The following is a 15,364-nucleotide window of genomic DNA, read 5'->3' on the forward strand; positions in this document are numbered from 1 at the left end:
TCTTTGCCAAGAAAACTCCAAATGTGGTCATGAAAAGTAAGATATAACTGAAATAACTGAACAACAAAATAAACTAGATAATGGGATTAAGACATGAAAGCTGCAAAAAAAAAAAAAAGATAGCAAGTGAGGTCCAGGAAGAAAAAGTTCACACAGCTAAAATAGCTGTCTCTAAAATACCACCGGGAAAAATAAAAAAAAAAAAAACACTTCATGAAGAGCCAGCTCCAAAATCTCAGATAACATTTTTATTTTTTCCTTGCTAAGGCAGCAAAATCAAATGAACTAAGTGCAGACTATTTTTATTCCTTATAAATGGAGGCTTCTAAATTTTAATTTGTGATTTTGTGTGAGGCTGCCACATCTTCTCTTCAGTCACAGCTACTAATGCTTTGCATGGTCTCTAGATCCTTCAGCAGGTGTCCTAATAGGTGTATTTAGTAAAACAAGCTGCCTAAAATGTGCCCATCTGAAAGTTCTACTAAAATGAGAATCAAATTGAGGCAAAAGAATGTACAATTCAGACAAAATAGAAGGAAAATAGCCAGACTATCTTCATGAACACAGGTGATTACAAAGTTAGGATTCTTCCTGCCTGTGAAGCCTATTAAGAAGACAGATACCAGCAATGTGGAGAACAATGCATGTTTATTTAAAAAAAATACATCTGGCTGTTACTCCAAGGCAGTTTCCAACTCACCAGGTGTCATAAGAATCATATAATATGAAATGCACTTATAGAGTTTTTCCATGATTAGTAGCTCTAGGCACTCTATAAAATACAGAATAGTGAGCAGAGCTCAGTAAAAGGGTTGAACAAAAGTAGATACAGTTTTGCTTTAATAAAGAAAATAAAGAAATAGAATTAAAATATCATCATTGGTAGAAGAATGTTATAAACTTGAATCAATATATTATGCACATACCTGAGCCATCCATATGTGAAAATATTAATAAATGAATGACAAGAATTGCAAGCAGATAGAAAATACTTTTCAATAAATAAAAGCAATAAAATCAATAGCTGTAACAAATAAATCCAAAATTTTGTAACACATTTTGCTTCTCAAGATCAAGTGATACTTCTTTAACTCATAATTAACTATAAATGTCCTCTAAAAGTGATATTTCTCAATCTCTAATGTTGTTTTGTTGTTGTTCAGTCATTTTCAGTCACAACCAACTCTTTGTGACCTCATATGGGGTTTTCTTGGCAAAGATATTGGAGTGGATTGCCATTTCCTTCTCCAGCTCATTTTACTGAGGCAAAGAGGGTTAAGTGACTTGACCAGGGTCATACAGCTAATAAGTGTATGAGTCTAGATTTAATTAATGAAGATGAGTCTTCCTGACTCCAGGCCTGGCACTCTATCCACTGTACCAACTAGCTGCCACTAATCTTTGATACATAGTAATTTTTAAAAAAAAACCTATTCTACTAAACTTGTACGATTTAAGGTCTTTTCTTAGTATCCACAGGCCTCAAAAATAAATTAATCATTTTTCTCCTCTCTGTATACTGTTTCTCATATTCCCTGCCTCCTTCCTTTATCTCATGGCCCAGTATCCTAGCCCTGAATTTCAATGGAGTCACAACAGTAGGATTGAGGTTATTAGAGTAATCAAAACAATTTAGATATGTAACTATTTGACAGTTTAGTTTAAGTTGGGAAATACTGCTCTAGAGTAGCTGAAGGGCATAGAATTTAGAACTGAAAAAGATCTTAAAGATTATCTAGTTCACACTTTTCATTTCAGAGTTGGGGAAATTGAGCCCTACAGCAGTTACATAATTTGGTCCAGGTCACAAAGTAAGTAGAAGAATTAAGATTCCGACCTAGGTCTTCAGACTCCACACCTAGTACTCTTTCTACTACATCGTATTGCTTCTCATAATAGCATATTGCTACTCTTTAAGCAAGTTCTGCCAGTCTTATCTTCCACCCTTCCCTTCCCTTCCCTTCCCTTCCCTTCCCTTCCCTTCCCTTCCCTTCCCTTCCCTTCCCTTCCCTTCCCTTCCCTTCCCTTCCCTTCCCTTCCCTTCCCTTCCCTTCCCTTCCCTTCCCTTCCCTTCCCTTCCCTTCCCTTCCCTTCCCTTCCCTTCCCTTCCCTTCCCTTCCCTCCTTCTTTCTTTCTTTCTTTCCTTCCTTCCTTCCTTCCTTCCTTCCTTCCTTCCTTCCTTCCTTCCTTCCTTCCTTCCTTCCCTTCCTTCTCTTCTTTCTTTTTTCTTCCTCTTCTTCCTTTCTTTTTTCTTTCCTTCTTAGCAAAAATATTATCACAACCCAATAAATAATGTGTATTTATAGTAATTTTATTATAATTATTATCTTTTCTGAGCCCTTCCCCTATCCATGTCTATTTTCATCTATTCATTTTCATTCATCTTAGAGTGTAATGGTATATACTTCTTCAAAACAGGTATGATGTTTAAAGACAATTTCCTGATTGTTTCAGACTTCAAATTCCTTTAGTCTAAATCATTCAATCAACAAACAATTGTTAAATGCCTATTATATATCAGGAATTGTGCTAGGTACAGGGGATAGAAAAACAAGCAAAGAAAAAGAAATTTCTTGTCCTCAAGGAACTTGTAATGTATCGTGGAAAAATTATTAGCAAAATATATGTCAGTAAATAAGTGCTAATTTTCTGGATTGAGGGACTATCATTTGGTGGGGGAGAGAATTGGATCAGGAAAAACTTCATGTAGGAGGTCTTTCTATCTAAGCTAAGCTCAACTATGGAGCTAATTTAGGCAATACTTAAAAATACTTTGGCTTAATTCATGTTGTTGATTTTATCATTTCATATATTTCTTCTCTATGGTATCAAAGTACCATTTACATTTCTGCACACATAATGTAATGAATAAAAATGTTCATTATATTACTAGTGATCCTAACATTATAAAAATAAATATTGTATAATTGCTAAACACCAATATTGAATTTTGTAGAATTTTTTTCTCTTTTTAATTTTCTTTAAAAACATGATGGTATATAAAATGGTATATTTGGAGTACTGTATTTGGAGTCAGAGGATATCATTTCAAGTCCCATACTTACCAGATACTAGCTGTGCAACTTTGGGAAAGAAACTTAAGCCTTTCTAGACTTCAATCACCATAGCTATAAAATGAGGGGATCAGAATAATTTTCAGTCTCTATGGTTTAAGTCTAAGATCTATTACCTATTATTTAGAAAAAAAAATTATACACTGAAGGCCCCTTCCTAAAGGTTCCAAAGAAGAAGCCGGCTTTCACCATTGGATACTATGCCTATCTCTTAATATCTGTAAATAGTCATTATGTGACAATTTCTGAACCTTCATGTGGTACATTGAAATATACTCCTGCACTGGAGAGAAGAGCCAATTGAAGTCAGAAGAAATTGTTCTGATGGGTATCTCCTAAATTTCCACTTCTTTGCCACCACAAAGAGAGCTGCTATAAATATTTCAGAATATATAGGTTCTTTTCCTTTTCCCTTAATCATCTTTGGAAATAGAACTAGTAGTGGTATTGCTGGGTCAAAGGGTATAGGCAACTTAATAACTCTTCGGGCATAATTTCAGATTGCTCTCAAAAACAGTTGGATCAGTTCACAATTCCACCAACAATGAACGTATTCCAATTTTTCCACATCCCCTCCAACATTTTTTGCTTTCCCCTCCAGTCATTTCAGCCAATCTGATAAGTATAAAATAATATCTCAAGGTTGTTTTAATTTGAAATCTCTAATAAAAATTGTTTACAGCATTTTTTCATATGATTATAAATTGTTTTGATTTCTTTGTCTAAAATCTTCCTGTTCATATCCTTTGATCATTTATCATTTGGGGAAATTGAGGTGATGCCTGTCAATTGGGGAATGGCTGAAAAAGTTATGTTATATGATTGTGATGGAATATTACTGTGCTATAAGAAATGATGAGCTTGATGATCTTAGGGGGAAAAAAGCCATGGATAGACTTGCAAGAAATAATGAAGACTGAAATAAGCAGAACCAACAGAACACTTTATAGAATAACAGTAATATTGTTTTAAGGACAACTTTGAGTGAATGTCATTTTGACTATCACAAACGCCCAAAATAGTTGCATAGAAGTTATGAAGGAAAATGTTACCTTCATCCAGAGAAAGAACTGATAAACAGAAGTATGTATAGAATGATTTTACTTACATACAAATATTCCTGTCTAATGGTAGCCATCTCTAGGGCAGTGGTAGTGGGAAGAAAAATGACATTTACATGACAACTATTATATATTTAAGTGGAATAGCAAGTTGTACATAATAGATTTGCATTTACATGTGCAAATATCTTTTTTATTATACTGTGTTATGGAAATGCTTGTTTTATTTCATAAATTAAAAATAAAATTAATTAAAAAATAAATTGTTTTAAGTCTTTTATTTGTCATTAACAAACTTCATGACACTGGGCAAAACACTCCCATCCCCCACCATGAGCTCTAGTTACTCAAAAGAAAAATAAAATAATTGGATGAGATATTCTTTGGGGTCCCTTTAAGACCTAAGTTTTGTGAACTTGGAGGATTAAGATAGGACATAAAAATGCTTTCTCATACATTTTTCACCAGCATCTCATAATCAAGGAGATTGAAATTTTGGAACCATCATCAACAAACAACAATAATGCCTATAGAACAAATGCAAAAAAAGTGTAATCATTTGGTTAAAAGGTAAGAAGATTTTTTTAAAAATGTGAATATGGAAAGTTATCCTCATTGCCATAAGGGCTAACTTTTTTGATGCAAACTCTTGTTTCACTCATGAACAGTTCCTTTTTTTTGGGGGGGGGATAATTGAAGGATCTGAGTCAAGCAAGAAACTCCTAATGATTTCAACAGGGACATCATGCTTAGAATACGTCTTTAAACATTTTAAGAGAAGATACTTTGCACCCAACCCTAATTCAAACCTCACTTTGTAATTTTCCTAACATCCAGTTAATAACTTCTTCAATACATTTACTGGTATTTCTTTATGCCTCAAAGACTTAAGACAATTTTAAAAAATCACCATAGCTTAATATTCAGAACTGTCATTTAGAATAGCTTGTTTCTTCATTCCACTAGGTTAATAAAGTCTTAATTTAATTAGAACTTTTAATCTATTTCATGGGGAAATAGTTAATGCTTTTTTTAAGCACCCCATATCTCAAGGTTTGAAAATATATTTATGGCATAAGAGAAAATTTAAATACCCTTATGTTACTAGGATTTTTAATAGTTTAAACTTAATTTTGACAGCTGACATTTATACAGTATTTTGTTGCTTTATGATCAACATTTGTCTACATTATCTAATTTTATCCTCACAATAATCTCATGATATAGTAGTAGCAAGTAGTAGTAGTAGTAGTACAGACCTGTATAGTAGTACAGATATTGGTATAGAGAACACTCAATAAAACAACTACCCTTACAAATTAGAACAGCAAATATTCTAAAATTTATAGAATTGGGGACTTGCCTGAGAGTATTGAGTGATTAAATGACTTGACCAGGGTTTTGCAACCAGAATTCTTACACTTGGGACTTTAACAAATATCTTTGAGTGAGATTACAACTTTATCCAGTGTGCCATATTATCTGTTGAGTTTGCATTGTTATCATCACATATAAACACACCCACCTGTACACACACACACATCAGAATAATTGGTCTTGAGAAAGAAGTTAAGTGACTTGATCAAAGTTTGACAGTTGGTAGACATGGCTTCAGATCTGACACTATGCTGCTCTCTCCAGGCCAGGGCTTTTTATGTTAAACTATGATGTCCTATACCATATGTTCAAAGTGCTTTATATGAGTCATTTTTTGTGCCTAAAAACAATGCTGTGCATTTGGCAATATAAATACAAATTATCTCTACTTTTAATAAGAATACCCTGAAATTTAGTTTACATGACTTGTACATGGCCACAAAGCTAAAATGTAATATAACTAAGACTCATTCTGACCCCCAAGTTCAGTGCTTTCTTCACTATATTCCCAACTATAATGCTTTCCAGTATGATATTAACATTAATTGAGGGTGCTGATTATTTGAACATCTAAGTTTGGAATTCTTTGTAAAGCTAATATAATGTATAAATCATTACATTGAATGGACTTAAAAATCAATAAGGAAGAAGTTTTAAATATTCTTTGTAATTTTTGACCCTTTGCTATTCTCTATGCCAAATTTGCAACTGATTTTAGCATATTTTTATGGAACCCATCAAACTCTGAATGGGAGAGGAGTTAGGAGAAAGGGTAGGGAACTCCAAACTCCTAAAAGGCCCAAAGTAGAAATTCATCCCATTAGTAGTTATGGTGTTCTTTGTAAATGTCATTGATATCTATTATCATTATCCAATAGATGCCCTTGGTGTCAGTGGGTACTGGAAATTATTATTTTCTTCTTTTTTGGAATACTAGGTGTAAATAAGATAACAGCTTTACCTGTATGATTAGTAAAACAAGTAAACTATCTAGATGGTAAGGTCAGATACTTATGGCATAGGCCTGTTAAAAAGATATGTCTCAAAAACCATGAATAGAAGGAGCTAAACCTAACCAAGAAAAGGACAAATAGGCTGTCTTGCTACAAAAACACATTGCCCAACGGGCATGTCAAATCAAGCTTGAATATGCACAGTTTTTCAAATGATCATAGGGAAATGCATTTCTTCATTAGAGAATTTTAAAGTGACATTGATTTATACCTGCCTTCATGAATTTTTCACATTTTGTTAAGTGTCTAGTTAACTCATACAGGTCACCAGTTCTTCATAAATCCTGATACAGCAAGTGTTTAATTCTATGGCACTTTGGAAAACGATAAATGTCACTGCACATTGGATAAGCAATATGACATCAAGAGCAGAGCGAAATGTCAGGATTTTGATACTTGTCTTTCCATAAATGCTACCCAGAGTCGTAGAAGAGGGCAACCAAATGAGCAGATGAATGCTGATAGCCAAACTATTTCTGCAAATAGCAAAGTCAAGCAAGAGCTTAACAGTGTTTTCCTCCAGAGAAATGACCTTTGACTATGTGGAGCATAACTAAATACAAGAACACACAGGGCAGATCATCTGTCTTATGCCATATAGAGAAGTAAATTATCCCTACAGGAGGAATCAGTCACAGTCTAGAGACTGCAAATGCCTGTGATTAAGGTATAAGCCAGACCAACGCGTATTTCCATTTAAGGTCAATCTGTATCAGGGGTGTTATCAGTCAGGCTTTGGACTTCATGTCTCTGAAACTGACACCTGAGTACCCTCCAAGCATGTTCAATCAGATCATCCTGATTCCTTCAAAGCAGATGTGATTCCACCGAACAATTTAGTAAGGTAAAACTTCTTATTAATAATAGTAAAAGGATACCTATCAGGACCTTGGACAGAGCATACTGCAAAAACTTGAGTTGTGAAATCTGCTTTTGCTATTAATGAAAACTAATCCTCCAAAAGCTCAAATAGGTCTGAACAAAATGATAATCAGCTTCTGGTTTGAATAGAATCCATGGCTGTGGAAGTCTTAGTCAACAAAGAGAAAATAATCTATTTGATAGCATAAACTTCGAAAAAATATATTGTTCATTGCTTATATTTGATGTACAATTGGTATTATTAGTAGTAAATTTCAAAAATTCAAGTGAAAAACTCATTTAGGAATTTATAGCTAAAAATAAATGATTGTAAATATGAATTATTAATCTGAAAAAATGATACTGGCAATGTTATTAGGATTTTAGCCTGTTTAAATGTCTATTTTTGAAGAGCTTATCACTTTTCTTCAGCCTGTTAAAACGCCAAAGCTGATACTGTAGAAGAAAGGTCATAGATCAATAAACTATATTCCAGTCATTATAGTGGTATATAACCATTATGAAAGCAAGTTGACCACCAAAACAATGAGATGAAGAACTTCTACATTCTTTTTCTCCTTGATCACTTTGAGAAACTCCAAAACTATCCAGTCATATCCTGAATTCATTTTTCCAATGTTGAGATCTTAAAAGTGAGACAGATGTTTCAATATATCCAGAATAAATGAGATAATTAAGTGGAATCCAATCAGAAAATACCCCTACTCATAGAGAATACCCAACTAATCTCAGAATTTTTAAATAGAAGACATTCACAGCATAATTCTTTTGCATCTAGTTACTGGATAATCTAAATATAATATATAATCATTTTAATTGGCATTCAATATTTCTACAAAAGAGATTTTTATTAAGATATTGCATAAACTAATTAATAATTTGGATTCTTTTCTCATAAGCCAAAAAGATACATACCATGAATTGAAAATTACAAATATAAATGTAGGGTTATAAAAATGTACTATTAGCACTTTTAAAAAGTCAGTTAAAAATAAAATGCTAAAATGATTTTCACTATAATTTCAATGATATTGTATGAAAGATGGAGAGCCTTCAAACTTTATATTTGTTAATATCAATATTCTATCATTTATCCTCTCTACACAATTGTCTTTTAGGAATATATTCACAATCTTTTCCTCTTTGAAGAGACCTTTTAAACAAGGGTATTCAAATATTATTGCAGTATCAGTAAGCAAGTTCAAATTATAGGCATACCTCACCTTATGTGGTAGATGAGTTTCTAAAATGTTAATTGTAAAATTCAATTTCAAAAGTCAATTTTATTTTGAACATGCTAGGAAAATACTTGTTTTTAAAAGAAATCTTGAAGTGGTTTTATAAACTTCTCTTGATGCAACAAAATTGCACCTAACATAATTATTTTGTATGACTACATTTTCATTAAGCATTTGCTGAATGCCTATTGTAGCTAAGGCAATGTTTTAGGGTCTGTAGGATATACAAAAGATAGGCCACCAGCCCTGTCCTCATGGAGCTTCCAGACTAGTAGGATGGAATGGGTATGTTCAAAATCTGTTCTAATAAGAGTTGATTTTTATCTAGACTTTTAAGGTTTACAATGTATTTTACTCACAAAAACTCATGAGATAGATACTTAGAGAGATTAAACATCTAACTAAAGTGCCAGAGCCAGAACCTGAACCCAGCCTATATGTTTCCAAGTTCAGCGTTCTTTTTCAGTAGAACATCACAATGATGACTGTAGCAATTCACAATATTAAAATTCAGCAAGAGGTGTAAAGTGCTAGCTTAGTTCAAGGAATGGATAAAACATTGATATATTGGATTTTCTTAAAGTGACATCCACTTATATTTTGATAATAACTAAAAAGGCATGCAAACATCTGCATTGTGATGTGAGGATTTTAAATTAACAAATTCTACACCCAAACAATGTCATGGTCAAATATCTCTTGAAATTTAGAGACATTCAAGCAATTATCCAAGGTGAGATTTGCTGTTTAAGAAATGAGACAACCATGAAACCAAGGGGATATTGTCAATAGAAATAGCTCCATCTGAGCTAAAAGAAAAGGTGATGTTCCTTTGTAAGGACCAACAAATAGCCAACTCAGTCAGAAGTGAAGGTTAAATTTCAAAATCCCATTTGAAAGAAAGGAGGTTTATTCCAAGTTCATATTTCCCAATATTCCTTACAAACTTATTTCCACCAACATAGGCAAATATTTCTATTTCTCTGATATTTCTCATGATAAAGTGTGCTTTTCTTCAAATTATTTTTTAACTAAAGATTATGTTGAGGCTTTAATGAGTGAGAAAATTAAAAAAAACTAATTTATGCTTAGTTTTGCTCTTAATAGCAAAAAAAGTTTAATAACATTCTCCCTATGCCTACAATGAGAATCTGTTAAGTATGCAATTATGGTCTTAAGCACTACCAAAATTGCTTCAAGGTAAGTATGTACTTTCTGCTTGCTCCAAAATGTGTACTAAGATGACCTGATTGAGAATAACATTACATTTGATTTCTCTACCAGGTTAATTGAGATATTATCCATATACCTGTTGGACAGCAATCATTAAAATTCAATGCACCTTGGCAAAAATATTTTCAGCATAATGTGAGAAAACAGATTAGAAATCATCTTGCCTTCCTTGCTAAGCTTTCTAACACATTAATTTCATTTTATGCTTGCTAACCAGTAACATGTTTTTGGTGATGTGTTTAAGGTATGGAAATGGGAAACTCCACAGAATGTCATTCACTGATACAATTAAACACAAACAATACGTTAGGTTTCTTACTAAACCCTTTCAATATATTCTCCTGTGTTTATGCCTTTGTAATTATACATCTTCTGATTTGTCTCGTGAAATTCACAGTTTTCTCCTGCTGTTTAATCATAGACTTCACCAAACAAGGGAGCCCATTTTAAAGGGAAATTTATCTGGATGTAGTGCAATTTTTATCTGAATACTGTATTTGACTTGCACTTTAAGGCAATGAGTACCCGGATTTTTGTGTGTGTGTGTGTGTGTGAGGAGGATCCACGGCTGTATAAAGAGAAATGAATAGGGTGTACATTGGAGTGCAATTATATGCATTAATCAAATGCATTCATGGAGGAGGGCATCACAGCAAAATTCATCACCATTTACTTTTAGACTTTGAACTATTATTTTCATAAGAAAAGAGTACCAGCTATTGTATGTTGTTTCTAGATCACAAACATGAAATAGAAAAGGAAGGCATTTCAGTCTTTTAGGAGCATGCTGCTTGACCTAGGTTTGTAAGCTTTCTGCAGTGCATAAAACTTCTTTGACAAGGGATATGCTAATGTGTAGCTCTTATCTTAAAATGGGCCAAAGACTGAGTGATTATATTAAAATTAAATCATCATCATATTTTGACATTTAATAACATTCTATTTTTATTTTATAAAGGTATTCTTACTATGTGATAATGACTATGTTAAAATCAAAAGCATCACTGAGGAATAACAAAAACTGCAGGCTCTGGTAAAGAGCAAGTTAGAGTTGTCACAGAACATTCTTCAATTATATGCAGTCTAATATTTGTCCACTGTGGGTTGACTATGACATGTTTTCCACCATGAGACTATGAAGAAGATAAGATGTTAGAGTGTGACTATACACATACACACACAAGTGTGGGACCAAAACTTTTCATGTGTGCATATTGGCTACTGACATAGGTCATATTTTTATCTTTATGTCAATAAAAGCTTCATGATCTCTTTATCTCTCAATAATTTCAATCTAATGTTTTCCTATTTCAAAATCATCATCATTTATGCTTTATGACTAGAACTTATGCTACTCTTTTTTTTGAAGGGGGAGGATTTGGGAAAATGGATTGAATCTGCTCCATCTGCATATAAATCTAAAATCAACTGTCACCCAGAGTGAACTATACAACAAATACATTCTTAATCAAGAGGTTTTGAATTTTACCCATTGACAAAATCCAACTTGTCACCTGCATTAACCCACTATTCCTTCTGCTTTACCTCTTTTCCTCCAACTCTTATACATCTATTTCAATTCTCCTGAAAGTTGTATTTGATTGAAGTTTTAGGGTCCCTGATAGGATGGCTTCCCATTCTTATAATAAACCTTCAGGAAAGAAAAATATGTAACTCATGGCAAAGCAAAGGATATAACCACCCAATCATAATGCCCTAAATAAAGGATGCTGAGCTGTACTGAAATTGAATTTGATCTGTTTCTGTGTTGATTTTGTAAAGCCATCTACTTTCTGGGGGTTTCCATAGAAACAAGTAATCCCCCCCCCAATATCTTTTAAGCTTGCAACATACTTAAATATAAGGGTTAGAAAACACTCCAATTTCTTGTATAGTATCAAGAAATGATTGAAGAAGTAATGAATAGTTTTTTTTTAAATCAACTATGTTTTCTCCTCAACAATCAGATGAAAAGTTGGGTCAGGATTTACTTACATCTCTGGTTTCTGCGTTTGCTCTTGTACATGGTCATTCTGAAGAAATCCGACTTTCTAAGAAGTAATTGTGTTGAACACGGAGACAAAGAGATGAGATTGTGCCTCTGCTTTGCAGTAAGACAGTTGCTCACTGACAGGAGGTAACCAGCAATCTCACAGTGAAAGCCAGGGTAATACCATTCTCATAAAATTACAGGGGAGATGCTACAGCCTGTAACTACTATTCTGAATGCAAATCTTAAGGAGAAAATCATGTTTTTTTTCTAATATTCCCCCAATCTATTGATTTAGGTTCTCAAATAAAATCTGCAAGCTAAAGTCTGTACATACAGCAGTGTTGAATTTAGAATGTATTTACACACCTAGAAATGACAATGAATTTGAAAATACATAGAATATATAATGCAACTCATGTAATATTCAATAAATGTGAAAAACTGCAATTTGTACTGACATTTCTTTTAGGCTACATACAAAATAGAGACCCACATTTTACTCTAAAACTCAGTTAATCTGTTTTACCTTGGTCCAAAGGGATATAAGCACCTTTCTTTGGAGGAGCATTCCAAATAAAAATTTAATAGTACAGTTGACAGAATACTGGATTTGAAATTTAGGACCTAGGATCAAGTCTTGTTTCTGTTAGTTTCTACCTGTGTGACCTTGGGTAAGTCATTTAACCTCCGAGCCTCATGATCCTCATATATGAAATGATAGGTTGGACTTGCTAGATTCTGAGGCTTCTTCTAATGCAGAAGCTAAAATTCTAGGAAACACATTCAAATGTTTTTCACTGTGTATTTAATCATTATAATGTTTATTAAATAAGTGTTGTAAAAACAGTACTCTGATTTAAAATATGCTTGCCCCAAAAGGCTTTTTAAGGTAAACATTTTAAGTCCACAGTTGGATGATGATGCTTCCTTCAAATTCTGTTAAGCTTTTAGCAAAGTAGCAGTAGTACATGTATTATTATTCTCATATTGTAGATGAAGTTAATGGAGTGGATGAGATCACCAATGGAGAGACTGTAGAGAGGGAGAAGTATCAAGCTAATATCAGAATCTCACAGAGAAACCACGTTTAAGGGGTGTCAAGAAAATACAGCAAAAGAGACAAAGGAAGAGTTGTCAGAAAGTTAAGAGGCAAACCATGTGACTTCATCATAACAGAAATCAAAGGGAAGAATATCAAGGAGTGAGCAGTCCATGGTGCCAAATTCTGGAGAGGGATCAAGGCTGAGACTCTAGATGGTCAGGCAGCCTCAGTTTGAATCCTTCCTATTGCAGCAAGTCAATTAACCTCTCTGACTGTAATTTACCAATGTGTAAAATGAGGACCCTGAACCAAAAGCTCTGTAAGCTTCTTTCTACATCTAAGTCTTCTATCGCTTTATGAACAAAATGAGACTCTAAAAAGCTAAGTGATTTGTTCATGGTGACACTACTATTCAACGTAGTCATTCAGGATTTTAACCCATCTGTCTTGACTCCAAGTCCACTTTTATTCCATTATGCCTCGATACTTCTCAATCCAAACCAGAAAAAGAACCCATTCTACCATACTGTCAACAAATGGCTACCCAGTTTCTGCTTAAAGCTTCTAGTAAGATAAAATTTTTATCTCCTCAGGTAACCTACTATGCTACTATAAAGTTTTAATTGTTTTTTTCTTTACATTATTATACGTTCTACTTACTGTCCTTAATTCTACTCTATGGATCCAAAGACAACCTTTTTCACATGACAGCCTTTCAAAATACCTAATTCTATCACTTACATCTTTTCTCCAGGTGAAATATCTACAATTCCTTTGGTATATTTTCATGTTGTTTGGTGTTCAGTCCTTCCACCATTCTGGTCACCCCCTTCAGATTTTATTAAAATTCATTAATCCCTGTCTGAAATATGGTACCCACATATGAACACAACAGTACAATTCACAGGAACTATGGTCCAGCCATGCTTCCCTCATCTTGACGAAAATGATTTTTTTGAACCCAAGTGGCTCTAGACTATTTTTCTAGGATGATTCCATATTACTCCCCCTCATTCACTCTATGTTACAACCAAAAAGGCTTTCTGTTATTCCTTGTATGTACTTTATATTCTATTTCAGCCTCTGTGTCATTACACAGTGGCCCCTTGTGACAGGAATGCTCCCCTCACTGCCAACTTTTGTAACCACTAATTCCCTTCAATTCATCTTGAGTACTGCATTCCACAAGAGGCCTTTCCTGCTTCCCCCAAGGATTTAGCTTCTCTCATTACTTTTTGTTTACTTGGTATAAATTGTGTATTTACTTATATATTCAATGTTATATCCCCTGGTAGAATATAAATTCCTTGAATACAAGAAATTTTGGGGGGGTTTTGCCTTTACATATCCAGTGACTAACAAAGGTGTTTGGAACATAGCAGATACCTAATAAATGCTTTGTGAATTAAGAGTGAAAATTTACAAGCACTCTTATTTTTACTTTTTTAGACTCAACTCATAAATCTATCTTATCATCATAGGAACAGAGATCTAGAATTAGAAGGGGACTTATAAGTCAGTTAGTCCAACTTCCTTATTTTATAGAAGAAGAAAATGGATCCCAAAGAGTTTAAATGATTTTTCCAAAGTCACATAGGTAGAAGAGCTGGGATCTCAGGTTCTGAAACTCCATGTTCATTATTTACTGGCTATCTCTCCAAGCTCCATATAATATGCAGGCCAAGGTCCCTATCCTATTTCCATAAGTAACTTGTCCAAGATCAAAAGCTCAAACTAACATCTTTGAACCCCTATACAAATATTCTTCCATTTATACTTCCATTGGTAACAGATCAGTCAATTCAAGTCCATTCTACCTTTAGTCCTTTCCTGTTTCTCTACTAAAATAAGTGACCAAGTCATGATAGAAGACATGGAATGGTAGTGACAGAGTGGAAGATATGATTGTGCTCCATTCTGGCCATATTCTACTAGATGTTACTGAGATTATCACTCCCCTCACAAAAGTATGAACATAAACTTGATTCTATGGCCTTGATGTATGGCTCTACTTTGGAACTGCGGCCTCTAATTTTTGGCTTTTATATCTTGTCAGCCAGAGAAAGGGTATGTGCCTTTAAAAGCATCACTTTCCTTTTAGTTTTAGTAATATACATAGACTCTCTTGAAAGCAGTGAAAGAAAATGCAACTAATGAGAAAAAGACATTCACGATTAGGTTCTTTATCTGCAATGCTCTGGCTATTTTTAATGAGTAGCAGGTTTTAAGTCAATGGTTTTAAAATCAATCAGAGGGATTTGGTATAGGAATTGGCAGTAGTAAGGGAAAATGTGGCAACAAGAAAGGATGACAACAGAGAAACTGAAATACAACAATAAATTTGAAAAAAGCTAAATGATCTAGGGAAAATCTATTTTATCCTAGAAGTTATTTCCCTAATATTCTTTATCTTCTTCCTTCCTTCCTTGCTTCAATCTTGATTCTAGGTCT

At 33.6% G+C, this 15,364-nt stretch overlaps 1 protein-coding gene across 10 annotated transcripts in view; it reads right to left on the minus strand.

Annotated features, from left to right (window-relative positions):
• The window catches only part of RALYL (RALY RNA binding protein like), a 786,001-nt gene that overhangs the window by 215,295 nt on the left and 555,342 nt on the right, over window positions 1–15,364 (minus strand). Inside the window, exon 1 of one of the 10 annotated variants that reach the window (XM_078153350.1) lies at window positions 11,874–11,992. The exons of the other annotated variants lie outside the window; for them this stretch is intronic. Coding sequence (XP_078009476.1) covers window positions 11,874–11,910 — 37 coding nt within the window. The 5' untranslated portion in view covers window positions 11,911–11,992. Of the gene's footprint in view, window positions 1–11,873; window positions 11,993–15,364 lie in introns of those variants that run through there. 10 annotated transcript variants of the gene reach the window in all.

Source organism: Phascolarctos cinereus, unplaced genomic scaffold (genome assembly GCF_003287225.1).
Source record: "Phascolarctos cinereus isolate Bilbo 61053 unplaced genomic scaffold, phaCin_HiC Scaffold_4;HRSCAF=312, whole genome shotgun sequence".
Lineage (NCBI taxonomy): Eukaryota > Metazoa > Chordata > Mammalia > Diprotodontia > Phascolarctidae > Phascolarctos > Phascolarctos cinereus.